This window comes from Medicago sativa, chromosome 8 (assembly GCF_051527215.1).
Source record: "Medicago sativa cultivar Bolivia chromosome 8, Bolivia_mono, whole genome shotgun sequence".
In the NCBI taxonomy this organism is placed as follows: Eukaryota; Viridiplantae; Streptophyta; class Magnoliopsida; order Fabales; family Fabaceae; genus Medicago; species Medicago sativa.
Window position 1 is genome coordinate 30,910,180 of NC_140756.1, and position 27,549 is coordinate 30,937,728.

Sequence of the window (27,549 nt, forward strand, 5' to 3'; positions counted from 1 at the left end):
ACAATCCCAACACATATGTTGACTCACATTTTTAGGTTTTTGAGTTGTTTTTATATATTGTTAAGTAGTTTAACAACAAAAAAAATCGTTAAGAATTTATTAGAAAATCTAAAAATGCAAGTCAGTTAGATAAATTCCTTTTATCTGGCTATTTTTAGAAATAAAAAGTTTATTTTGAATACATCTCAACAAAATATTATAATTAACAATATTATTTACAAATATTAATTAGTTAGAGATATTGGTTGTTATAATTTTCTTTTGAAAAAAAATGATTCATACCAAATAAATTTTTAATTTTTTTACAAAAGTAAAATAATCGTTACCGTGTATACCTGTTAAAAATTGGATCAATATAGTCATTTTTAATATACAGTAATACAATCTATCTCGCAATATCTTGTGGTGTCACCCTTTATCAATTATCATTACAAATAAAATTTAAGAGAATTTTTTTATTTTATATTTTCATATGTGAGAGTTTACTTTATATGTTTTAATAATACACTTCAAATTCAACAAAAAAAAAAATCAGGGAATATGATTTCGAAAAAAAAACAAAAATTAATTAGTGATATTAGTTATTACATCCAATTTTTTTTAATAAAAACATGTATATAACTGATGCGGATACTTTTACCACAATCAAACAAATTCTTAGTGAGTCTTGGCAGAAGTTGTTGTCAAAATTGATTTAAATGATTATATTTTCACGTTACTCTATTATTTCAATAGTTGCAAAGTAATACTTTTCATAAAATTAAAAAATGAATAAACACGAAGAGATTATTAATGTGGTTCTTCTTAATAGATGTAAAGGAATATCACTAAAAAAAAAGATAGTAAAGGAATATTATTATTTTTTGGGTCAAGTATCCTAGTGGTTAGAATTCATCTTTTTTAGGTGAATATGTGGGGAGTTTGGGGTTCAAACCCCGAACCCTGCATATAATATAATATATTTCTTTTAGAAAAATTGGGTTTATTTACAAAAAGTATTTGCAGTTGTCTCGAGTGTATTCATTTTATTTTAAAGACAAAAAAATATTAACACAAAAAAAAGCGAGAGTTGCACATCATTTGAAGGCAAAAAAGAACACAAACATTTGTTTTGAGAAAAAGAAAAAAAAAAAAACTCATACAGGAATACAACAAATTATTTAATAAAAATAATATTTAATTCTAAATTACATAATTGCCCATATTTTTAAAAGAAAAGGAGGTGTTTTTGGTCCAAAGCAAAAAGTTGCTCAATGCGATAGTATATATTAGATAGTTAGGGTTTGGATAGGAACCCTAGCCGCTGCTACCCACTCTGTCCCATCCCCTGGCCGCTCTTCACATTATTATCTGCAGTCAATCATTTCAACCAAATGTAGACAGAACGTTCTCTTGGTTTAATTACACACAGGTATGCAGATTGGATCTGATTGCATCTATTCATTGTCATTTCTGCCATATCATTTTATTACTTCCGTGTTCTTATTTTAATTTTTTACAGGTTCATTGTGACCTGATGCTATTCCTTGATCATGATTTTAATTTTTTGTCGTCACCTACTATGTCCTTTCTTTGGTGGTTTATTGGTGACATCGTTCAATTTTTCTATTTCATCAACGAGTGTAATTTCTCTGATTAAAAAAGCGGACAGGATGGGATTCAAGTCCAAAGGTCAGAAGGATGGATCGATAAAAATGGTACTCATAAATTTAATTTACGTTATATCTTATGTTTCGAATTGTTAGTTCATCTAATTCTAGTGCAGACATTCAATATTTCGATATTTATTGATTCCGATCAAGTATATAGTTATCGGATGAGTCGTTTTATTTCATTTTTTTAATTCGGATTGTGTTGAACTGCTGATCTTTTTTTGCTTTTTGAATTGGGTGGTGCATGTCATTGCTGCTAATTAAATGTTGTAAAATCTAATCATCTCGTCTCTAATACAATCACATTAAAGTCTCTTGATATTATGCATTACTTATACAATCACCTAGGTGTCACATTGATTTTTTATTTTTAAAGTACTAAGATGCTTTGATTTTAATGTCTTTGGCAGGTAGATTCTGCAACCATTGACAGATTTTGCCGGGCTATCTTCGGGAGATAGTTATCAAGGGTTCCTTTAGACTTGAAATCCAATCCGCAAGCATTACACAACAATGGCTTCTCGTATGGTCCTTTTTGCCAAACTTTAGATGAAGCAGTGAAACACATAAAATATAGAAAAACAGAAACAAAGAGTGTGATGAAGAGTGTGTTGATGCTTTCTCATTGAATGGTTAAGATGTTCTTTGAATGTTTAACCATGTCAAGTAACTTGGGATTTCTATTGAGAAAAACACATGTGAAGACAAGCCACCCTTTGGATTCCTCTATCATCTGAGAAAGTGTTTAAGTTCCTCACTGATCCTACACAAAGATTTAAGGGTCACTAACTAGTTCAAAATGATTGCTCAAAAATGTATTTTAGATTTTGTGTTTATGTTTAGTGTAATAATATCGAATTCTAGGAATGAAATTCTAGATTTTGAAATCCTTGTTTCTATTTTCATTTGTTAAACACATTCATTTGGGAAATATTTTCATAGTGATGAGAGAGAACCTAGAGAGAGAAAGTGAGAGGGGAAATGGGTCAAGTGGGTCAAACAGGGAGAACCAAAATGAGGGAGTGCCTGTCCAGACTAAGAAGCGTATCTCGTTCAGCTTCTTGGACCGCACCACTACTTCTTTCTTCTTCACTAATTTTTCTGAGGAGATCAAAACAACGGTCCTGTGGAGTTCTTTTGCTAGATTTGGGAATGTGATGGAAGTCTTCATACCCAAGAAGCTCAACAAAGAGGGTAGAAGATTTGGGTTTGTTAAGTTTAAAGATGTTACAAATCCGGTGGCTTTGGAAGCTAAGCTGGCTGAGGTGTGGTGTGGAGGTAGGCGTCTTAGAGTCAATCTGGCTCGTTTTACCAGGGACTCAAAGGAGGCGATGCCGGAAGTGAAGACAGCGGCGCGTAGGGTGGTGGGCTCGAGCTCTATGGTGGATAAGGGGAAGTCATTCATACAGGCTTTGGGTGATGGCGGAGGATCTGAGATCGGCGGAGAGGAAGTGGTACCTGAGCTGGAGGTTCTTCCGGGTGAGGAGGCGCTAGAACTTTTGGAGGGTTGCTGTGTTGGTTTTCTACACTATCCAAGGGAGGCAAAGATGGTACAAACTAGCTTCTTTATGGAGGGTTTTAAGGGCGTTAGAGTGTCTAGTATGGGAGACAACTTGGTGCTGCTGAAGTGCAATCTGGAGGGAGGGATGGAGGCAGTTAGAAGTATGAAGCAAGAGTGGTGGAAGAACAACTTTGCTGCTGTGCAACCTTGGTCTCCACAGCTAGTGGCTAAGAAGAGGCATGTGTGGGTCAAACTGAGGGGCGTCCCCCTTCATGTTTGGGAAGAAAAATGCTTCAAGCTGATGGGGAACTTACTAGGAGAATTCGTTGATTTTGATGTCGCTACGGCTGAGAGGAAAAGGCTGGATGTGGTGAGACTATTGATCTCTACAAAGGAACTTGGCTTTATCAATAAAAAGGTGTGTCTGAGGGTGATGGGAGCTAAGTTTGAGGTATGGGTGGTGGAGGATCAATCCCAAGCTTATGAAGAGGTGTTAGAGGAAGAAGGGGTGTCGGAGGAGTCAGATTACAGAGGGGAGGAGGATGGTTTGAGACGGACGACGGCGGAGATGGGAGATGGTGGTCCGGCGGTATGCTCTGGTGGTTTTTCGTCTGGTGAAGATGTGTCTGAAACAGAGTCTGAGGAAGAAGGAGAAGGGGGGTCCCACAAGAGTGAGGTGTCAAGAAGGGAGTGGGAGAGGAGAGGGTCTATTCTCTGTAGCCTTTTTGGTGTGCAGCCATATGATTGTGATGTGGCAGAGAGAAGTAGAAAGTCTCCATCTGATGGGGGACAGCTGGTAAGTTGTGTGGGTCCTGCTGCACTTGAGGGAACCGCTGGGCAGTTGGAACAAGTGGAGGAACTTGTGACTGAGTCAACACCACAATATGGGGAGGGAAGAGTGAATTTTGAAATAGATATTGGGTTGGAAAATTTAAACTGTCAACCGCACCAAGTGGACCCGAGCCAACCCGACCCAGTTCCATTAAGTTTGCCCGAGCCTGAACCAATTGGGCCTGTTATTCTTGGGCCAGTGGAAGTAAATACTTCGGATTTAATTTCTACTTCTGATGATGGGAGGGAGGTTCATTTAGCAGCGTGTAAAGAAAATATTGGTCTCAAGAAACCAAAAAAAGGGGCTTTATCGAAGGGAGCAGCTAGATGTGTTTCTATGAAGGATATTGCTAATAAAGGGGTCAAGATTCGTGGTAAAGGAGGTGATGAGGACGGTAAATCCAAAAATCAAATTAGGAAGGTTGTGGTAGGGGCGAAGGAGTTACCGGAAGTGGAGTGCTCGCTCCCTTCACGTTCGGGCGTTAGTGCTTTATTCGAGGACGATGGTTCGGTAGTGCCGGAGACACCTATCACTTTGATGGGTGATCTTAAAAGGAAAAAGGCAGATGCTGAGCATTTATTAAAGGTTGCTAAAGAGGATGGTATCACATTTACCTTAGCGGATGGTAGAGTGGTGGATAGGTTGGTTGTGTCCGAGGATGTTGATGTAGCAATAAGAGTAAGTAGGGAGAGGAAGGAAGGTAATTTATGATAGTGTTGTCTTTCAATGCTAGAGGGTTGGGAAGTGTGGTGAAGCGTAAAAAGATTAGGGAGTTAGTGTTGGGTCAAAAAGTTGATTTTTTGGCAATTCAAGAAACTAAAATGAAGGTGATAACGGATGCGGTGTGTCGTAATTTATGGTGTGATGATGATTTTCAATGGGTGTGTCTTCCTTCGGTGGGCAATAGTGGAGGTATTTTATCTATTTGGCGTAAATCTCTTGCTACTTTTATCTTTTCTTTTGTGGGTGAAGGACTTGTTGGTGTTTGCTTGGAGTGGGGTCCATTGAATAGAAGATGTTTAGTGGTGAATGTTTATTCTAAATGTGACTTGTCGTGTAAACAACGGTTGTGGGAGAAGCTTGTTAGGATGAGGAGCTCTTTGGGTGTGGGAGCGTGGTGTTTTATTGGAGACTTTAATTCGGTGCTTCATAGGGAGGAAAGAAGGGGGGTGAATGAGGTTCCTAATGGCATTTATAGAAGAGAAATTGAGCTTTTTAATGATGTGGTGAATTCATTAGAGGTGGTAGATGTGAATATTGTTGGTAGGAAATTCACGTGGTATAATTCAAAGGGTCAATCTATGAGTAGAATAGATAGAGTGCTTATATCGGAGGAATGGGGTGAGTGTTGGGGAAATGTTGCTTTGTGGGCTCTCCCTAGGGATGTTTCCTATCATTGCCCGATTGTGCTTAAAGGCGATGTAACCGATTGGGGTCCGAGGCCGTTTCGGTTTAATAACCATTGGTTGGATAATAGGAAGTTTAAGGGGGTGGTTGAAGATGCGTGGAGGAGGAATGGGGGTGGAGGGTGGATGAGTTTTGTGCTTAAATCAAAGTTGAAGAGCTTGAAGGAGACCATTAGAGAATGGAATAGGGTGGAATATGGGAATGTGGAGAGGCGGCTATCTTTGTTGAGGGAGGAGATAGAGGAGCTAGATGGAAAAGGCGAGCTTGGCTTGTTGTCAAATGAAGAGGTGGAGGTGAGGAAGGGGAAGTTTGAAGAACTTTGGAAATTATGGAAGAGCAAAGAGGCGTTACTTTATCAAAGATCTAGATCTAAATGGCTTAAAGAGGGAGATGTTAATTCGAAGTATTTCCACGGGTGTGTGAAGAGTAGAGCTCATCGTAATGGCATTAAAGCCTTGAAAGTGGGTAATGATTGGGTGTTAGAGGTGAATGAGATTAGGAGGGAGGTGGTAAATTATTTCAAGGCTCATGTGGCGAGTGATGAGTGGGAAAGACCGAAGTTGGATGGGGTTGAGTTTGCTTCTATTTCCGATGCCGATAATTGCTCCCTAGTGTTGCCCTTTTCTTTGGAGGAAATAGAGTTGGTGGTGAAGGAGAGTGATGGAAATAAGAGCCCGGGACCGGATGGTTTCAACTTTGCTTTTATTAAGCAATTTTGGTATCTTATTAAGCATGAGGTGAGAATCTTCTTTGATCAATTCCATGGCAATGAGGTGTTGCCAAGGAGCCTTTTGTCCTATTTTGTTACTCTTATTCCAAAGGTGAAATGTCCTCTTTCTCTTAAAGAATTTCGTCCGATATCTTTGTTGGGGGTGTATATATAAGATTTTTGCCAAGGTGTTGGCCGGTAGACTTGCTAAGGTTATGAATCCTCTAATTTCCAAATCTCAATCGGCGTTTTTAAAAGGTAGGCATTTGGAGGATGGTGTAGTGATTGTGAATGAGGTTGTGGAGGTGGCGAGATTAAGGAAGCGGGAGTGTTTAATTCTTAAGGTGGATTTTGAGAAAGCCTACGACTCGGTGGAGTGGAGTTTCTTGGAGTATATGCTTAGGAGGATGGGTTTTGCGGGTAAATGGATTGCTTGGATGAAGGCGTGTGTGTTTGGGGGTAGCATGTCTATTCTTGTAAACGGGAGTCCGACCGAGGAAATTAATATTAAAAGGGGTTTAAAGCAAGGAGATCCGTTGGCCCCTTTCCTCTTTCTTTTAGTGGCGGAAGGTTTTAGTGGGCTTATGGCGAATGCGGTGAATCGGAATCTTTTCAAGGGGTTTGAGATTAAGAGAGGTGGTACGGTGATTTCTCATCTCCAATATGCGGATGATACCTTATGCATTGGAGAAGCTTCGGTTGAGAATCTTTGGACCCTTAAGGCTTTATTAAGGGGGTTTGAGTTGGTATCGGGACTAAGGGTCAATTTCCATAAAAGTTGTCTTATTGGTGTGAATGTCTCGGCGGATTTTTTACGGATGGCTTCGTCTTTTCTCAATTGTAAAGTGGGTTCGATTCCATTCATGTATTTGGGACTACCGGTGGGAGCTAATGCGCGGAAATTGTCGACTTGGGAACCGGTGTTAGATAGGATTCGTGCTAAGCTTAATTCTTGGGGGAACAAATACATTAGTTTAGGAGGACGCATTGTTCTCTTAAATTCGGTGTTAAATTCGATACCCATATTCTATCTTTCCTTTTTGAGGATGCCGGTTAAGGTGATTAAAAAGATGGAAGCGATTCAAAGAAGGTTCCTTTGGGGAGGTGTTGGGGAGAAAAAGAAGATTTGTTGGGTTAAGTGGAGAAAGGTTTGTCAACCTAGAAGTAAAGGGGGTCTTGGGGTGAGAGACATCAACTTGGTTAACATTAGTCTCCTAGCCAAATGGAAATGGAGGCTTCTTGAGGATGGTCCGGCATTGTGGAAAGAGGTTCTAGAGGACAAATATGGCCCTATGGTGAGCCTCCGTAGTAGGTTGGTGGGGGAGGTTTGGCCTTCCTATTCTTCGCGTTGGTGGAAAGATTTGATGGGGTTGGAACAAGTAGGGGGTCGGTGGTTTGGCAATGAGTTGTTTAGAAAGGTGGGTGTGGGTTCCAATACTTTCTTTTGGAAGGATCCGTGGGTGGACAATGTTCCTTTAATGGAAGCGTTTCCGCGTCTATACTCCTTAGTTAATGTTCAAGACGGAATGGTGAGGGATTGTTATGAGAGGAATGCGGAAGGGGGTAGGTGGAGGTTGTGTTGGAGGCGTGAGTTGTTTGAGTGGGAAAAGGTGCTCGTTCATTCCCTTTTAGGGAAGTTAAACGAAGTTGTTAGGGGGGACGGTGTGGATGTGTGGGTGTGGAAACCGGACAAAGATGGGGTATTTTCCTTCAAGTCGTGTTTCTCACTTCTTCAAAATCAAAACGTACCGGAGGATGTTGTGTCTTACGAGGAGGAGGTGATTTTCCGGGAGATATGGAGGAGTAAGGCACCCGGAAAAGTGTTGGCATTCTCGTGGACTTTGCTTCTTGATCGAATTCCGACTAAGGTCAATCTAGCCAAAAGACGGCTATTAGGGATGGAAGATCCTAAGAGATGTGTTTTTTGTGATCTAGAAGTTGAATCGGCGGTTCATCTCTTTCTACATTGTGAGGTGGTGTCTTTAGTTTGGCGGAAGGTTATGAGATGGTTAGATTTTAATTTTATTACTCCCCCTAACCTTTTCGTTCATGCTTTGTGTTGGTCGAGAGAAACCAAGAAACTTCGAAGGGGTGCTTGGTTGATTTGGCATGCGGTGGTTTGGGAGGTTTGGAAGGCACGAAATAATCGGATTTTTAATAATAAGATTATTGGGGTGGATGAGTTGGTGGAACATATCAAGGTGTTGTCTTGGCATTGGAGTTTGTCTCGTTTGAAAATTGCAACTTGCTTGTTTTATGAATGGTGTTGGAATCCGCGGTTTTGTCTTGGTGTTTGATCCGGTAGGATTGGTTTGGGCGGTTTTCTGTTGGTGATGGTTTTTTGGTGGGTTTTGGTGTGCCGGCTGCCCCCGTTCTCTGGTTTGGCGTGGCTGCTGTGGCTGTAGCTGACAGCAGTGTTTCATTGTTGGGGTTCCTCTAGCAGTGGTTGTGTACCTAGTGCAGGTTTGTTGGTGTGTTTGTGGCTTCGGAGGGCTGTTAGCAGGTTTAATCTGCTATGGTTTGTGCTGCTAGAGTCTGTGGTTTCGGCCTGCACTTTTCCTTAGGTGGCTGGGCAGTTTTTGGCTATTGGGTTTTGCGGCTGGGGTCTGCATGTAGTGTATGTCCTATATGTTTATGTTAGCCTCTTTTTTGCATGTCTTGTAATAGGGTGGTTTTTAAGGGGTTTTTGTTCGAGCCAGGTGATTGATTGGCAACCGATTTCCCCTTGTTTGTTGTTTTTTTTTTCCACCCGAGCTTATTAGTGCATCTCGCACGGGCTCGTCGGTTAATAATATTTTGCCGTTCAAAAAAAAATAAAATATGGGAAGTTAAGTCAGAAGTTCAAAAGTATTTTTCAAAATTTTAATCTAGATTTTATGTTTATGTTTAGTTTGAAATTATCAAATTCTAATGATGGCATTCTAGATTTTGATATCTATTGATATTGATCATGTCTGACGTTGTACAGTTTATGGTTCAGTTTATTTCATTTTATGAATTCAGATTATGCTATTGATTTTGTTTTGCTTTTCAAATTTGCTAGAAAATGTCATGTCCGTAAATTAAATGCTGAAAAGTATGATCACCTATTGTTTAAGTGGAAAGAGCCTAATGAATAAGGAATAGTGTGGACGTATAAAAAAAAAATCCCATTTTGAAATTTTTTGAAGGCCAAATTCCACCCGTGTCTTTATTTTATATGATTCTAACAAGTTAAGTTTTTTTGTTAAAAATTCGTCTTTAAGTTCTTTTAAGTATTTTGATTTGAAATAGAATTGATTAATTAATTGATTTATAATAATGTGTGTAACTAACCATGTTTGATGTCATAAGCATTTTTAGACCTATCACCTCAATGTTAAAGGGTCCATAAACACATTTGAACAAAGTTTGCTGAAAATTGGGTGATAGTGTAAATATTCTATAACTTAAAAGGCCAATTTATAACCAAAAGAAACTTAAATGACCAATTGATAATAAAATAACTTGAAGGTCAAATCGTAGTGGGGTTTGGACATATTGATATTGTCCATGATACTCTATTTTGTACAAAACGTTGTAAAAAACAGTCCTAGACAGGGAACCATGGACCAAAAATGTTTTAAGTTCTAACTTGCAGTTTAATTATGACTAAGATGCCTCTGTAGCCACTGTGTTATAGTCTTTCATTGTCAACCCCTATTGGGATATCCCTGATGATGTTAAGACTTTTTTAATATAATAATGTTGTGCCTCAAGCCTTCAACTATTTAATATATTACTTGGTTTAAAGCCTCTGCTTATTACCTCACAAATACATTGATACAAGCAATGTATAGCGTTTAGACATGAGCATGAAAAGAGTTACTCTCCCATCCATGTATGGATGTTTTATTTTTCTTAATTTTATTGAGATCTTTCTCAATTTTTTGTAAGTTTAAACTATTTTTTATATATCAATTTGATTTAACTTGTTTACATTATCAATGTAAGAATACTTTATAAATGCATCAAATGATTGTTTGACACATCAATATAATGTGTTTAAAAAAAATCATTAAATCATTTGATAGCACATTATTGAATGAATGTATGAATAAAAAAAAAATTACATTGATAGTGTATACAAATTAAACTCATTATAATTGGACATTATTAAAATTGTTTAAAATCAAAATCAAAGTTTGTTAAGGCTGGTCCTTTTCTTAAGTGTCCAAGAGGTTCAATAGCCATGTTTGTTACTTATTTTGCTATTCTTAAACCTTCAATTAGCCAATCTTGAGTAGGTTAGTTTAGCTTCTTCAACAAAAGTAAAACTTTCAATTAGTTTATAGATCATCTAAGACATTATGGAACGTAACCATTGAAGAATGTTAGTGACCCAGACATTGACACAACTATTTCGATCAAAGATATTGAGAACAAACAATCAATAGCACTCTATTCATAGTTTGTAGTTACTCAATTAATTTTGGGAAGGAAATATGGTATGACCTAGTCGCTTTCTCATTCTCTTTTATGAAAAAAAACCAAACACTTTCCCACATGCAAAACCCCTCATTTGTTACTATTAACCTAATCACAATCACCCTTCCGGTTCACGGTCGGACCGGTTCAACCAGCCGGTCCGGTCCGATTTTCAAAACTATGGAAAAGAGCATCGACAACTACATTGGAAACTCCTTCCTTGTACTGAATGGAAAAATCAAATTTCGTTAACTTTGCTACCCAAAATTATTGAAAAGGAGTGTTGAGCTTATGCTCTAGCATATTTTTTTTTTTGAAACGGCAAATTTTATTAAACAACCGGATCTCTGCTCAAGAAAAACAGAGATCGGTGAATTAGAAAATACAAACTAAAGCCGCCGTATAAAGGCAGAACACCCGAAAATAAACACCCTACCCTAAAAAACACCCTTGAAGACAAACCCAGCAAAATACGTCGCCACCAAAAACAGACTTCTTCATGAAAACGAGCCCTGTAAAAACGGTATCCACACCACCCATCGTCACTACTCACCCCCAAAGCACACCCCTCAAAATAAAACTCCCAGACCTCAACACCAAAGCTGAGCCACATTCGAAAAGCTCCTAACTGAAGGATCATACAACTTCCACCACCTTTCGACCTCCGATCCACCGAAAGAACACCAAAACAAGCCCAAAAACCAACTTGAGCCAAAGAACTGACTCCCGATCTCGAATCAAAAGCGATCGGCCCACCAGACTATAGGACCAAATCAGCAGGGCACCCTTCACCCCCGGTACACCAGAGAAACACCATGTCAAGCCAGACAAGATTGCAGCTAAACACTGACTCCCGATCTCGAAGCAAAAGTGATCGGCCCATAGGAAACCATCACACAATATGTAAGACAAAAGACAAGATAAGCGATGCTGCAAACAACAAATCAAAGGAAAAGGCTCATCACAACGCGACACGCACCCTCCAAACACCCTAAACACCTTAACAACCCAAATAACGCAAATAAGAACTAGTGACGACGAACATGGACCCGCGTAACAAAGACTGCCTCCAAGAGAAATCACCCCAACAAACACCCGCCTCCACCACCTCAAATAACAGATACACAGTGAACCCGGAGGGTGTCTGACACCAAATCAAGCAGAATCAGAAGATACACAACCACCGACGCGAACAACCACAACCATCACGATCCTTACGACGACAAACGATCCAGAAGTTCATTGAAGGAGGATTAATCGTATATGGAAAAGCTATCGCCACACCTGCAGCTGCCGGAATCGGACTACACAGATCAACACCACACATCACCCCCTTCGCACCACACATCCGTCACCACCTACACTCGAACCGAACCACCCACCAACGCCTCCGAATCCAATCTCACAACCACCCATAACCACTAAAAACCACCACAATCACCACCACCAAAAACCCCGCTTTAGCACCACCATATAAACCACCACTTAAACCACACAAAACACCCTACCCCACCACCATGTGTGATTGTTCATCCTCCAAGGGAAAGAAGAAAATCTTCAAACAGGAACACATCACAAGGTATGGACAGAGGACCACAGTTATGGAAGCCATATCCTTCATATGCCTGGTCCAACATATCGAACTGCTCTAACCACAAAACCTTCTGTTTGTCACTCCTGAAAATGGAATGGAACAAGGAAAGACGGAGCAGGAACAGTTCAACACCTCACACCACCGTCAGCACCTCCAGCAAGATCTACTTCGATGGAAAAGTAAAGGTGATGCGGAGATGGAAGTGATTTGGGAACAGACTCAGGGTGGAAATTCAAAGTTGTAGAATTCCATTATGTTTTTTTTTTCTTCAGAAAAACTTTTTTCTATTTTACAATTTATAAATTTGATTGTTTGAAGAAAAAAAAAATCGGTATAGAAAATATTTTATAGGGATGAAGTCCAATGACAAAAGAGGTAAAATTGGATTTTTTTTTTTTTTTTAAGGTTTGTACGAGGTGAAAGTATAAGTGCAGGGATACATGGTATAATGTTCTGTATTTAAATAAGGTTTTTTGACCCAGCTCAATAAAACTCGAATCCATATTAAACAGGTAGCCCATTTAGACACATGGATTTGAGTTAACTACAATAAGGGGTATTAGGAACTTTTTATAGTCAGAACAACAATTTTCTAAGAGTCCATCTTGCACGGACTATAAAAAGACGGGCTCTTAGAAAATTGTTGTTCTGACGATAAAAAGTTCCTAATAACACATGAAAATTCCAAAAAAGCCCCCAGCGGTAGTTAACCACCGCTCAGGTACCCGGCAGCAGTTAACCACCGCTAGCCTCAGCGGCAGTTAACTACTCTATTATATATATATATATATATATATATATATATATATATATATATAATTCATTAAAGGTTAGTTACATCTTGGCCACAAAAAATGGTCATTACATTATATATCCCAAAAAATACGTTGGTGCATATCGACTAAAAAACGGATGAACAACGACCAAAAAGTGTCATATTTCATCTAATGAAATTAAATCGTCTAAATGTTCCACAACATCTTCAAATTCTTCATATGCTTTAACCAGAGTGTCATCAAACATAATAGGATTGTCTTGATTTGTTGATTTTTTTGGTGAAACTGGTCTCTCTTGTTTCTCAATCTCCATGAGTGTTTGGAAATGGTCGTGTTGATCCAAAAATTCATCCTCCCATGTTTCCGCCTCTTCACTCTTGTGTAGCATCCACTCTGTAGATGATGGAGGTAGTGGGCAATCATCTTTCAACAAAAGAAGGACAAATTGATTTGGGATTAAATCAAGGCAAATCATGTTGCTTTTCGAGTTAAGCGGATGTAACACCCATACTAGACGTATCTAGAAAGTCTAGCACGCGCGTTGAATTTAGTATTGGATACATTAAAATATACAACATAAAAACTTCAAATGAATTTATATACAACAAAACACGTTCGTACAATAACAATACATCACATATTATCTTATCTAAAATAAATACATCCTTGAGATCCATATTCTTCACGCTTCGGGTACGAACGAGCTCTTGCTGAAAATCCATTCGGCTACTAGCTTGCCATCCATCCTGATAATCTAAAACAAATAAGGATTGGGATGAGACATAATGTCTCAGTGAGTTCCCCTAAATCCTAGGCTATAGGCAACCTCAAGGGAAAACCTACGGTCACCACGTGTCTACATTACAACCTGAAGGTTGATTATACGTGTGTGGGGACTTGCATACTTAGACGGTAGTGCATACTAGAGCCGTCATAATCATATCTTAACTTGTTATAGGCTTCACTTCCTATACGTGTCATGGCGGTCGAGGGGAAGTCTAAAACCGCATTGCCAAGAATACCCTCTATGTATCAAGGCCTAAACATAACATAATCATGGCACGATTCTAAACCGGACGATTAGGGGAATCCTAAGATCGTCATCGGTATCATGTTCTTTACTAGTTCTATTCCATGCCTTGTACTTATCATGTAGCATCTAATGCTCTCATTCTTAAACATAAACTTGTATGGATTCACTCTTGAATAATCATGAACATAACGTAATCATAATCATATCATACATATACGTATCTAAGTTCATTCATTATTATGTTAGCGTTGAACAAACAATTATCTTGGTTCATTTTATGGATAGTCCCGGGTGGAGTAACCCCGAGTACAATCCCATACATGACCGATGTACGTACATCGGACTCCCTCGGTGTCGTGCGGGTCCCTTGCGGCTTAAACCGTTCCCCTTAGGTCGAGAACCTCCCGTATCCCCCTGGCGTGGATAACAAGAGACACGAGCACCTACATCTTGTTACTCAGTGACATGCGGGTCCCTTACGGCTTAAATCGTTCTCATAATGAGAACCCCTTGTATCCCCCCTGATGTGGATATCAAGAGACATGTCACCTACACTTATTAGTCATGGTCTTGTCGTGCATAAGTTAAACATATACATACTTACTTGCTTATTACCTCAGACCCTTGAGTCAATCCGATTAGCGGTAAACTTATACTTGTTCATGTACATACTTAATCGTGGTGGAGTGATTAACTAATCAAACCACATCTTATCATGCTTGCTAAACACTCTTAACATATGCAAAGAGTTTATACTTCACGTCTTAGCATTCTAGGAATCTTGCTAACTAGCTAGTTCTCAACGACTATGTCGAGGCTCTAGTCTTCCTCTTGCTTAATGGATAGTTTGCTACCCGTTTCATGACATGATTTCTCTCGTATGCCATGCCTTACTAACATGCTTAATACTTGCCTCATATCATAAAAATCATGCTTTCTTTAATCATCATTTAGGACCTTGGTTTGAGGGGTTTACATTCGTAAAAAGACACCACAGAGAAAACTGCGTCGCGAATCCCCACGCCTGCCTTAAGCGAGCAAAACAATGGAAATTCTCCCTGTCTTACTCGCCTAGGCGAGTAGATTTGCTGGGGAGGCGAGCAGCAGCGAGCAGTCAGGATTTTACCCGCTACACATAGACTCATTGTCTTGAACTCGTATCTTACCCGCTTAACATAAACCTTTCATAAATGTATCTTATCATAAACATGAACAATCAGGATTTTCCTTTTAGCTGGAGTCCTATCGGAAACCAGGTTTGCCCTGCAGTGCTTACTTGTAACTTTGAATCATCTTTCCATGCATACATAATCTTATCGGGTAAACGTATATTTTCTACATCAGTTTACTTACTGTACTTCTAGACACATGCTTCTTACTTGTATTACTCATGTAAACGATTTCATGAATCTTTTATCTCTTTTCAGAACCTTAGGAAATCTTTCGACTTCATTGCAATCTCATTGCATTCTTATCGCATCCGAACTAATGGGTAACTCATATTGCCTGACCTGAAAAAGTGAAATCAACTAGCCACTTCATCTGACAATCTAATAACCAACGTTGTGGTTCACATGCTTTTGACACTTTCTAACATATCCACTTGCACATACATCGTATACTCTTAATACACTTCCGTGTATCCTACATGATATTGACTTCATACGAATATTGTCGTTCCAATAGCATGGGCATTCTTTCAAGTGACGTCTCTTGTTAAATGATAACGATACGTGTTCTAAAATCTTTCTTAAAGAAATTTTTTCTTAAACTTTGGTATTCGAGTTCTTGGAACGAATGTACACATGACTAAAAAGGTTTTATCATTTCCAAAACTGATTGTGTAATGGTACCACAGAACCACCAGACGAGTTTCTATATTTTGAAAAAGATTTAACTGCTCGCCCCAAACTTGTCCACGACAAGTTGGTTCTGAAGCTTGTACGTCTTAAGTGAGATTACTTACGACGTATCTTGTCAGTTTTGAAAATGTAAAATTTCATGAGTTAAGAATAAGTATCGTTCCCAAGTTCCTAAATACTAATCTTAGCTTTAAAAGTTATAAAATCATGGCTTGAAATGTCTTAACATGTATCGTTTTCACTCAACAAGTATTTCATACAAGATTATGAATCTCATTGCACATCACTTAAAAGTTGCTTCTCTCTCATGATAACTTGCTTACATATCCGTAGGAAATCCTTGAACCTCTTGACATTAACATTGTTCCTCTTCTTCGAAACACTAAACTTGATTCTTTACTTGAGTCGCAAGTCAAACCTTCTGAATCTTACAAGTTTTCCATATTCCATGATTACCGATTAACTTTCATGACGCTACTCTGATTCCCTCCGGTTGGCTTAAACAAATACTATAATCCATTAAAGTAATTGAGACTTCAATTCATGCTTATCACTTGATTACTTACTTCTTGAGAACTTCCATGTTGCAACCAACATCACCACCTTACACTTGCCTTGTAAATTCAAAACTCGTGATAACTTATCTTATACTCATAATACTTGACTTGGGGGTAAACCTTACGTCCTAGCTGGTTGTATTTATCATACATATCATACTTGAACTTATTTCCGAGTAAACTCAAATTCTTTGACAAACTCATCTTGCACCTGGACATATCTTTCTTGAACATCTAATCCTTGTACCTTCACGCATTCTCGCATACTATATTTTGCTGAACCATACCATTGCTTGCTCGTTAATTTTTCCTTAAAGAAAACTTCAATCACCCATAGGCACAAATCTTTCTAAAATTATTTAAACTTTATATTTCAACATCATATCGAGCCTTAGCAAGTCTATTAAGCAAAACATAGATTCGAGAGATACGTCATAATTCCACATAATCCGCGAACCTTGTGATTCCTCATAACTTTGCACCACTTTAACTTCCTACTTCATACCTCATGCATAAACATCTGTAACTTTCCTTCTAAATGTCGTAACTTCTATATTCTTGATCTTGGCTTGTTCTTGACTCTTAACACATTATCTTCCAATGCTACCTTAAACCGTATCGATTTCGTTGATGGTTGCCCATGTCTTTTTCCTTGAAAATCTTAGGATATGATATGCATTCGTTACTTGATGTCGTAAAAGATTTTCATCATATAAAAGATTATTGTAAGAACATCTCACCAATAGTCATTGCAAACCATAGGAACGAACTGGTAGATCTAATAAAAACGGAAAGTTTCGTCCCATGCTTGCTATTGGTGAGCTTCTCCAACTATATTTTCAGAAAACATTCTTTGCATGAAATTCTTATTCTCAAGTATACAATGCACATCATTCACTCCTATCATCGTGAAATATTATATGACATATGCATGGCAACATCAACCTTTTTCGATACAATTCTTGGCACATCGGAAATCAATGGCTCAATCCTGATAACATAGAACTTCCTCTTAAGTCTTTAACTTCATTCATATATTACCATTTCTGACAGCTCGCTGACTCCGTCAACATACGTCGACTTCTCACTAACTTGTAACCTTGTACTGACATTCCAGAATATCATTAACTCGTTCCAACAACAACTCTTACCGAAACTTTCGGTCATGGTTAGATACATATATCCAACTTATTCACTTTCGGGTACATGAAGTATCACTAACATCTTACCCGACATTGTCGGAACGTTCCTTCTTAACGTACCTTACATTCCCGGAGGATTCACACATCCACTTGATTAGTTCATCAGCCTCCTTTGGCACGGTCAAACTTCTTCATCACATACTTCGTTCCTCCTAGGTCCTATTCAGCTCTCAGGCATCCATTCTAATCGTTAAATGCTAAATTGAGTTGATCAGGCTCAACTAACATCAACAAATAGAACATTTACCCGGAACCCAATGGTCCCACTACCTTAGTTGTAATTTAATGACCCAAGGCACGGTCTGAATCGACCAGCTCTGATACCAAATGTAACACCCATACTAGACGTATCTAGAAAGTCTAGCACGCGCGTTGAATTAAGTATTGGATACATTAAAATATACAACATAAAAACTTCAAATGAATTTATATACAACAAAACACGTTCGTACAATAACAATACATCACATATTATCTTATCTAAAATAAATACATCCTTGAGATCCATATTCTTCACGCTTCGGGTACGAACGAGCTCTTGCTGAAAATCCATTCGGCTACTAGCTTGCCATCCATCCTAATAATCTGAAACAAATAAGGATTGGGATGAGACATAATGTCTCAGTGAGTTCCCCTAAATCCTAGGCTATAGGCAACCTCAAGGGAAAACCTACGGTCACCACGTGTCTACATTACAACCTGACGGTTGATTATACGTGTGTGGGGACTTGCATACTTAGACGGTAGTGCATACTAGAGCCGTCATAATCATATCTTAACTTGTTATAGGCTTCACTTCCTATACGTATCATGGCGGTCGAGGGGGAGTCTAAAATTGCATTGCCAAGAATACCCTCTATGTATCAAGGCCTAAACATAACATAATCATGGCACGATTCTAAACCGGACGATTAGGGGAATCCTAAGATCGTCATCGGTATCAAGTTCTTTACTAGTTCTATTCCATGCCTTGTAATTATCATGTAGCATCTAATGCTCTCATTCTTAAACATAAACTTGTATGGATTCACTCTTGCATAATCATGAACATAACGTAATCATAATCATATCATACATATACGTATCTAAGTTCATTCATTATTATGTTAGCGTTGAACAAACAATTATCTTGGTTCATTTTATGGATAGTCCCGGGTGGAGTAACCCCGAGTACAATCCCATACATGACCGATGTACGTACATCGGACTCCCTCGGTGCCGTGCGGGTCCCTTGCGGCTTAAACCGTTCCCCTTAGGTTGAGAACCTCCCGTATCCCCCTGGCGTGGATAACAAGAGACACGAGCACCTACATCTTGTTACTCAGTGACATGCGGGTCCCTTACGGCTTAAATCGTTCTCATAATGAGAACCCCTTGTATCCCCCCTGATGTGGATATCAAGAGACATGTCACCTACACTTATTAGTCATGGTCTTGTTGTGCATAAGATAAACATATACATACTTACTTGCTTATTACCTCAGACCCTTGAGTCGATCCGATTAGCGGTAAACTTATACTTGTTCATGTACATACTTAATCGTGGTGGAGTGATTAACTAATCAAACCACATCTTATCATGCTTGCTAAACACTCTTAACATATGCGAAGAGTTTATACTTCACGTCTTAGCATTCTAGGAATCTTGCTAACTAGCTAGTTCTCAACGACTATGTCGAGGCTCTAGTCTTCCTCTTGTTTAATGCATAGTTTGCTACCCGTTTCATGACATGATTTCTCTCGTATGCCATGCCTTACTAACATGCTTAATACTTGCCTCATATCATAAAAATCATGCTTTCTTTAATCATCATTTAGGACCTTGGTTTGAGGGGTTTACATTCGTAAAAAGACACCACAGAGAAAACTGCGTCGCGAATCCCCACGCCTGCCTGAAGCGAGCAAAACAATGGAAATTCTCCCTGTCTTACTCGCCTAGGCGAGTAGATTTGCTGGGGAGGCGAGCAGCAGCTCGCAGCTGCGAGTTGGGGGCGAGCAAAACCCCCCATTCGCAGTACTAGCTCGCCATGGCGAGTAATTGCTCGCCGTGGCGAGTTAGGACAGTCCAGAACACTTAAAATTGGTATTTTTGACCCAAAAACCTCAAACCAAGTGTCTCTAAGCATATTGGAACATAATTGATCATATAAAACTTGTAAAACATGTATATGGCAAGAATTATCATGTATAGCATTCATGGCATAAAAAGGGGCAACTAGACTAATACTTGAACCCTAGAATTTCATATTATTCATAATAGACATACATGGCATAATCATAATCCCAAAGGGGGGGGGGGAGTCTATCTATGGAACTCACCTAATCATAATCTTGAAGCAACTCCAAGCTCCAAGCTCAAACATGCCCAAAACCTTAGTTTTGCTCCCTTTGCTTCATTACTCATACCATTCAAACCTATCATCCTTTTCTTGCAAACCAAAACGCCATTTCAAGCTCAAAACCATACTTCAACATTACCCTCAAAACACATATTCAAAACATAATGTCAAAAGGAATTCTTGGTGAGGAAGGATAGAGATATTTATCCATTCAAACTTATTATTATTACCTTGTTCATGTGGAGACCATACCTTGCACCAATTAGGATTCACCTTCACCATACACCAAACCCTAGATTTCCAATCACTTCTTCAAGAGGAGAAATAGAAGAAAATCAAACATAATCCATACTTCCTTAATCTTAAATGATCATAAGAGAACAAGTTTGGAAACTTACCAAAAGAGGATGAAGTTTCATTAAGATTGGTGAAGAGGAGAAAAGATGGAATGAACTTCATGAGAGATGGAAAAAGAGAAATCCAACCTTAATCAAGCTTCTACTTGTACAAGAGATCATGAGGGAGTAATATCATTCACTTGCTATGGAGAGGAAGAAGATTTGGAAAATTGATGGAGAAGAAGAAGGGAAAAGTGGCGTGAGAAGGAGAGAGAGAAGGGAGAGAAAATATTCCTTCCAACTTAGAGAGAGAAAGAGATTGAGATAATGAGATATTTCTCCCAAAAACCATTTAAATATCCTTTTTGCGTGAAATTACTTTTATGCCCTTGCCTCTAGCGTGTTTAAAAATGTTTTACCACAAAATAATAGTTTAAAAATCAGCCATTATATATTTAATAAGGGATGTGTAAGTATTTTTATTATTTTATTAATGGGTACAGATAATCGCTGACACGAGTACAATTGATCCACATATGTACCAATTAATTAACGGGTGGTTGGGATATCCATTTATTTTCTAGTTTATATATATACATACATATATATATATATATATATATATATATATATATATTAAGCTACCCGTCTCATGTCAATGGAGAATTTTCTATAGGTACCAGTACGAAAATTTTTTTTTACCATACTACTCGTAGTTATACATGAAAAAGATCTAAAACATATATTCTACATGAAATAGATCTAAAACATATAAGAATGATAATGTTTCTTAATATATTATAAAAAATAACGTTATGTTTCCAAGTATATGTTACCCTACAACATTTTTTTTCTTCATAATTACATCAAAGTAAGGTTTTTTTAGCAAATAATAACTATATTATAAAAAATAACGTTATGTTTCCAAGTATATGTTACCCTACAACATTTTTTTTTTCATAATTACATCAAAGTAGGTTTTTTTAGCAAATAATAACAGAAGTCATAGTATTATCATTTTCACAAAATATTATAACTTTAAATATATTGTAAAATATTGAATATTTAACAGAATATAATATTGAATCTTACTTAAGAATGCCATTAAACACTATACAAGAGTTGTTCTCTAGGAGAAATATACTATTATAATTATAATTAAATACACCAAATAGCTTACATAGTGATGAGAGTAGTGGTATCAATAAGTTGGATTTTTTCATATGTGGGTTGCACTGTGTGTTGCATCGTAAGGTATTAGTATATGTTTGAGAGAAATATATCAATGAGGTCGTGAATAGGTTATGTGTCTTAAAAGAAATATGATACATCTTGAACTGTGTATGTAATTGCTTGAGCCTCCATGGGAGATCGAGCATATGATCATCCGTGTCATATCATGGAAGGAGATGTCTTCTAGATAACGTGTGTGTACCTATTTATTGGATTTTGTGTTCCTTTCTTAAATATAAATTGATTTTCCTAGGATTAGGTGAAACATTCCATGTTGGATCAGATACCTTATGCTCTTCTTCAGTTTAACATTATTAGAGACGTTCTCACATGCTTTTTACATGGTTACTATGTTCCTAAGTGCTTCAAGTTCTATTCAAAGTGCGTCTATTTGTCAATGCATCCAAACATCTCATTTTAAAAACACAATATCATGGTTCAAAATTAATATATATCATAAAATTATCACATTTCCATGCATTTTACGATGCGCATCCGTGACTATACGATATATTTACATACTCATTGTTCTTAATACTTATGTATTATCTTTTATGTTTTTTGACTAATCACCCCTTTATTATTTGTGTGTGCATGTTTACGAAAGCACAATTCTTGTATATTGTCGGTCGATGATTCAAATTGGGTAAGGAATGTGTCCATGGAACTATTTTTTGGTAGGTAAGACTATTGGATCGATAATACTATTTTTTAAACCATTTTAGAGATAAAGCCAATTGTCTATTAGATCATAAATAATTTGATAAACTTTGGTTCCTTTTACTCCAAGATATTTTAATTTAATTCTTCATATAAAAGTTTTGTGAAATATTGAAATGTGGCATCCTAAGCTTTTTATTGAAAGTTAATTTTTATACTTAAATTAAATCAGCTGCAAAAATAATTTGTAAATAATTTATTTTATTAAGTATCTAAAATTTGGGTTTATGGTGTTACATTAATGGTATCAAAGACTAATTTATCTAATCAAACATTTACAAATTTATAGAAGTTTGATGTCTATGCTTCTTGTGGCAGTACATCAGCCAAATAGAAGTGCATATCTCCCATAACTGCAGGGAGAAATTCATTTTTATATATTGATTCTACGGTCACGGTTTCACCATCATCAATCTTCATTGAACCTAGTTTTGGATAACATACAGACATTCCAACAAGGTAACCTTCCTCATTCCCTGCTTCTTTTCCCGTTCCATATGTTGGTGTCGATGTACACAAAGTTCTTCCATCCTAATTAATTAATGGAAAACAAAACAATTAATAAATCATTTCATGAGATTAATTTGACTATATATGGAATCAAGAAAATTTATTTTCATTTAAAAAATACAATGAGATAACATAACCAAATTTAACAAAATTTAGTCAAATGAATAATATTAAACTTTACCTGTCCGTATAATGTTGCATTAATAACACCTGTATGCGCATGACCAGAGGCGTAGATAAGATAACCACCTTTCTTCATAGGGATGCTTGCTTTTTGAACGTGGAATAGGTTTGTACTATTATTTTTTGAAATAGTAAACTCTGCCTGTAATAAATTTAGAAAACTTTGTGGATCACTTGTTTATAACGTGCAAAGTAATAAAAAAACTATTATCATCAGGTTTAAGAAATTATCTTGTTTTGTTTTTACATGCAAATGATAGTTTTTAATATTCTTTGATAGTAAATAGAGTTTCAATGAGCCTCCTACTAAGGTTTTCAAACCCAATCGCCTAAGCCACATATTGGTCGTGACAAAATTTAATTAACCACAAAAATTAAAAAATAATAATTTAAATTATTTACTTACCTGACAATCATGGATTGTTTCTGAACCATTTGTTTTTACCCGATCAGTGACATCAAGTACATAAAATCTAACTGGAATTTGGTGTTGGTCCCAGTTAACCCAGGTTATGTTGTATCTTATGGCAAGATTTCTCCTTGGTGCTTGAAATCCCTTTCTCATTTTGCACTGAAACTTATCTTGGCAACAAAGGACTCCTGCTTTATATTCAGGAGTCACTTTTCCATGGAATCCAACTGTCACATCATAAAAATTTTCAGGGAGATTAAACTGGTCACACCTACATTGAATACAAATTTTCTTATCTGCAACGCCTCGTGTATCAATGACCAGCACACCCAACAACCATTGCTCTTCCCACCCTTCTGTAATATCTGCAAGGTTACCTATTTCAACCGCAAATGGATAAGGAAGTTTTGTACTTGTTCCTCGCGTTTCACTTCCAGAACTCCATTGATGTGGAAGAATACCCTTGTTGCATGTTCCATCATTTCTTTTGTAAATGAGATCCCCAGAAGGTTTGGTATGATCATTTGGATCTCGTGACACTGACATATTCTTCTTTAGAATATATTTTAAAATATACCAATGATGAATGTAAGTTTCATGCAATGGTACAGAGTTTCCATGTTCATCAACTAGATCAACATCAAAGCTCTTGATTCCAACATGACCCTTTGGAAATTCAATATTATACATTTGTTTATCTGCGACTTCTCCAGGCCCCACTTCAAACTCTTTTGACAAATATGTTGTTGATTGGATAACTTTTGGAGACTGTGGTTGTGAATAAGTTGTGCTTGATAGCATCACAAGTAATGATAATGAGAAAATACACGATTTAGAGATTAATCTCATGTTTACCTGCAAGCAAATGATTATTGTTACATCATTAGTTATGATTAATGCTTCTATTGTTATTATTTTGTGTAAGTTAATAAATGAAAATACCGTAGTGGAGATTTCTTCCTTCTTGAACTCCTTGGAATTGAAGTTAAAAACTTGTAGAATTCAATTTTGTGAAGATGTGGAGATCTTGCATGTTGCCTACTTTTATAGTTGAAATCTAAAGGATTGACATAACTTTGACGTGTAGATATTGCATGTTTTATACATTTTTTAACAATCCCAACACATATGTTGACTCACATTTTTAGGTTTCTGAGTTGTTTTTATATATTGTTAAGTAGTTTAACAACAAAAAAAATCGTTAAGAATTTATTAGAAAATCTAAAAATGCAAGTCAGTTAGATAAATTCCTTTTATCTGGCTATTTTTAGAAATAAAAAGTTTATTTTGAATACATCTCAACAAAATATTATAATTAACAATATTATTTACAAATATTAATTAGTTAGAGATATTGGTTGTTATAATTTTCTTTTGAAAAAAAAATGATTCATACCAAATAAATTTTTAATTTTTTTACAAAAGTAAAATAATCGTTACCGTGTATACCTGTTAAAAATTGGATCAATATAGTCATTTTTAATATACAGTAATACAATCCATCTCGCAATATCTTGTGGTGTCACCCTTTATCAATTATCATTACAAATAAAATTTAAGAGAATTTTTTTATTTTATATTTTCATATGTGAGAGTTTACTTTATATGTTTTAATAATACACTTCAAATTCAACAAAAAAAAATCAGGGAATATGATTTCGAAAAAAAACAAAAATTAATTAGTGATATTAGTTATTACATCCAATTTTTTTAATAAAAACATGTATATAACTGATGCGGATACTTTTACCACAATCAAACAAATTCTTAGTGAGTCTTGGCAGAAGTTGTTGTCAAAATTGATTTAAATGATTATATTTTCACATTACTCTATTATTTCAATAGTTGCAAAGTAATACTTTTCATAAAATTAAAAAATGAATAAACACGAAAAGATTATTAATGTGGTTCTTCTTAATAGATGTAAAGAAATAACACTAAAAAAAAAAGATAGTAAAGGAATATTATTATTTTTTGGGTCAAGTATCCTAGTGGTTAGAATTCATCTTTTTTAGGTGAATATGTGGGGAGTTTGGGGTTCAAACCCCGAACCCTGCATATAACAATGCATGTCCCTGCAAACTGAACTATGCTCATAGGGACGTAAAGGAACATAATTACTCTTGGGTTTAGGGATGACAATAGTTGTTGTTGTTATTATTATTATTATTATTATTATTATTATTATTATTATTATTATTATTATTATTATTATTATTACTATTATTATTGAGCTCCTCCCGTTGAACAAATATGATATTTGTGTCGACGTCATGATCATGTGGGTATCCATTAAATAGGTAATATGTTTTTTTTTTGATAAGCAAGGAGAGAGGACAGGCGTCAAGAGGCAACATCGACATCCCAACTATGTTGGCACCCCGAGAAACCTCCATCCTATGCCGCCAAACTCTAGCGATTTTATTAAAAAAAAAAAGGGGGAAAATAATTACAAAGGAGGGGGGACTAGACCAAAACCCTCAAAAGAAAACATAAAGAAAAAAAAATAGTAAACAAAAACAACCCCGAATGAAAAGGTTTGTGAGACAGATATAAATTCTTTAAAACAATCCAAGTATCAGAATTACTGATACCTCTAACATTCCAATAGAGAAAATTCATGGAGCAGTCGGATGATTACCACCCCGAGAACGGGTTTTAGTAGGCTGCTTTGCTAAGACCTGTTGTACTTTAATTTTATGTTTCTGCTTCCTTGTTAGGACCGGTGTGAAGTCTTCAGCAGCTTATCTTTCATCATATTCACGAACTCTGTTCCACAAATCTAGACCGTGCTGAATATTCTTACTGGGATGAACTTCTTGTTGTTGTAACTCGACAACCACTTGCTCCTCTTGAATTGTCGTGGGCATGCTTACACCAAGGGACTGCTCTACAATCACAGGTGACACCAAGGAATGGCCTGACCCAGAATGCACGTCAACGTGCTCAATAACAGTATCCGTCTGAACCTGAACTGATTCTACAAACACCTCATGCACCTCATTATGCTCATTGTGCTCATCAGGGGATGAATGTGGTACACGCTCGTTAGAACCCTTGGGACTCTCCCCCAGCTCCCGGGGGCTTGAACGATTGTTTTCCATATCATCATAAAGCGTAACAGTGACATCATCCAGTGTGGGGTTCTACAACTCCTCCAGCGATGTCTGATTCAACCGCTCTGGATGCACGTCATCGTGCGCAACAGGGGAAACAACCTCTAACACTGGCATAACACGTGGCAACTCCTCAGGAGAGATTATGTCAAACGCATTGTGTAATGGAAAGCTGAAAGAGTTGGACGACAGAGACGACATGGATACAGGGACGTCCGTATGAGAAGTAGCCACTGTTGAAGTAACAGTAGAAATCGGCCCCACCTGTGAATTAGAGTTCAATGCAGAGGAAGGAATAGGAGCCAAAATGGCCTGTGAAGTCGAAACCAGAGATGTAGGAGTAGCAGAAACCGGTACCCTCTGAGTGGTAGTAACTGTTGAAGCAACCGGAGCCGAAACCCACATCCAAATGCTTCCATTGGCCGAAGTGTAAGCACCCACATCATTGTTCTGCCGAGATGGTTTAGGGGGTGCTGCCTCAGCAATAATAAATTGTTTCCCACGATCATTCTTGTCCTTTGGTGGCTGCGGATGTAACCATCGACAAGTGGAGACATTATTGTGAAGACATCTCCCCAATATTCATTGCGAACCATAGGAACGAACTGGTAGGTTTCATAAAAATGGAAAGTTTCGTCCCATGTTCGCTATTGGTGAGCTTCTCCAACTCTATTTTTCAGAAAACATTCTTTGCATGAATTTTTTTTTTTTTTATTCTCAAGTATACAATGCACATCATTCATTCCTAGCATCATGAAATATTCTATAACATATGCACGGCAACATCAACCTTTTTTGTTACAATTCTTGGCACGTAAGAAATCAATGCCTTAATCCTGATAACATAAAATTTCCTCTACTACGAATAGCTTACCTCTTTACGTTGCCACTTACACAAATTTCCAAACATTTATGTCCTTAACTCCATTCATATAATGCTATTCCTGAGAGCCTGCAGACTCCGTCAACATATGTCGACTTCTCAATATCTTGTAGCCTTGTTCTGGCATCCCAGAATATCATAAACTCGTTCCAACAACAACTCTTACCGAAACTTTCGGTCATGCTTAAATATATCCAACTTCTGCACTTACGGGTACAGCAAGTATCACTAACATCTTACCCGA

The 27,549-nt window shown here is 37.2% G+C and overlaps 1 protein-coding gene, 2 long non-coding RNA genes and 1 pseudogene across 3 annotated transcripts; 1 reads left to right on the top strand and 3 right to left on the bottom strand.

Moving 5' to 3' along the window:
• The first annotated feature begins 1,087 nt into the window (after nucleotides 1–1,087).
• Nucleotides 1,088–2,556, top strand: LOC146898347 (uncharacterized). Its single transcript, XR_015022434.1, has 3 exons — nucleotides 1,088–1,411; nucleotides 1,502–1,697; nucleotides 2,063–2,556. It is a non-coding gene; the product is annotated as an uncharacterized LOC146898347 (long non-coding RNA).
• A 10,931-nt stretch (nucleotides 2,557–13,487) lies between these two features.
• On the bottom strand, nucleotides 13,488–20,304 carry LOC146898348 (uncharacterized). The gene is made up of 2 exons (XR_015023457.1): nucleotides 19,891–20,304; nucleotides 13,488–13,671 (listed from the first exon to the last, which is right to left on the bottom strand). It is a non-coding gene; the product is annotated as an uncharacterized LOC146898348 (long non-coding RNA).
• Nucleotides 20,305–22,385: 2,081 nt separating this feature from the next.
• Nucleotides 22,386–24,363, bottom strand: LOC146898349 (uncharacterized). The gene is made up of 3 exons (XM_085733924.1): nucleotides 23,301–24,363; nucleotides 22,893–23,036; nucleotides 22,386–22,732 (listed from the first exon to the last, which is right to left on the bottom strand). The coding sequence occupies exons 1-3, from the start codon at nucleotides 24,153–24,155 to the stop codon at nucleotides 22,502–22,504; spliced, it is 1,230 nt and encodes a 409-aa protein (XP_085590050.1). The 5' UTR covers nucleotides 24,156–24,363; the 3' UTR covers nucleotides 22,386–22,501.
• A 1,255-nt stretch (nucleotides 24,364–25,618) lies between these two features.
• Nucleotides 25,619–26,539, bottom strand: LOC146898350 (uncharacterized; annotated as a pseudogene).
• Nucleotides 26,540–27,549: the final 1,010 nt, after the last annotated feature.

What these genes read in the sequence shown, in the direction of transcription:
- LOC146898349 (XM_085733924.1), bottom strand. Translation starts at nt 24,155, where the DNA reads ATGAGATTAATCTCTAAATCGTGTATTTTCTCATTATCATTACTTGTG. An exon ending in AAACAATCCATGATTGTCAG is followed by an intron (nt 23,037 to 23,300) that starts GTAAGTAAATAA and finishes AATTTATTACAG; the next exon opens with GCAGAGTTTACTATTTCAAA. An exon ending in ATGCAACATTATACGGACAG is followed by an intron (nt 22,733 to 22,892) that starts GTAAAGTTTAAT and finishes TTAATTAATTAG; the next exon opens with GATGGAAGAACTTTGTGTAC.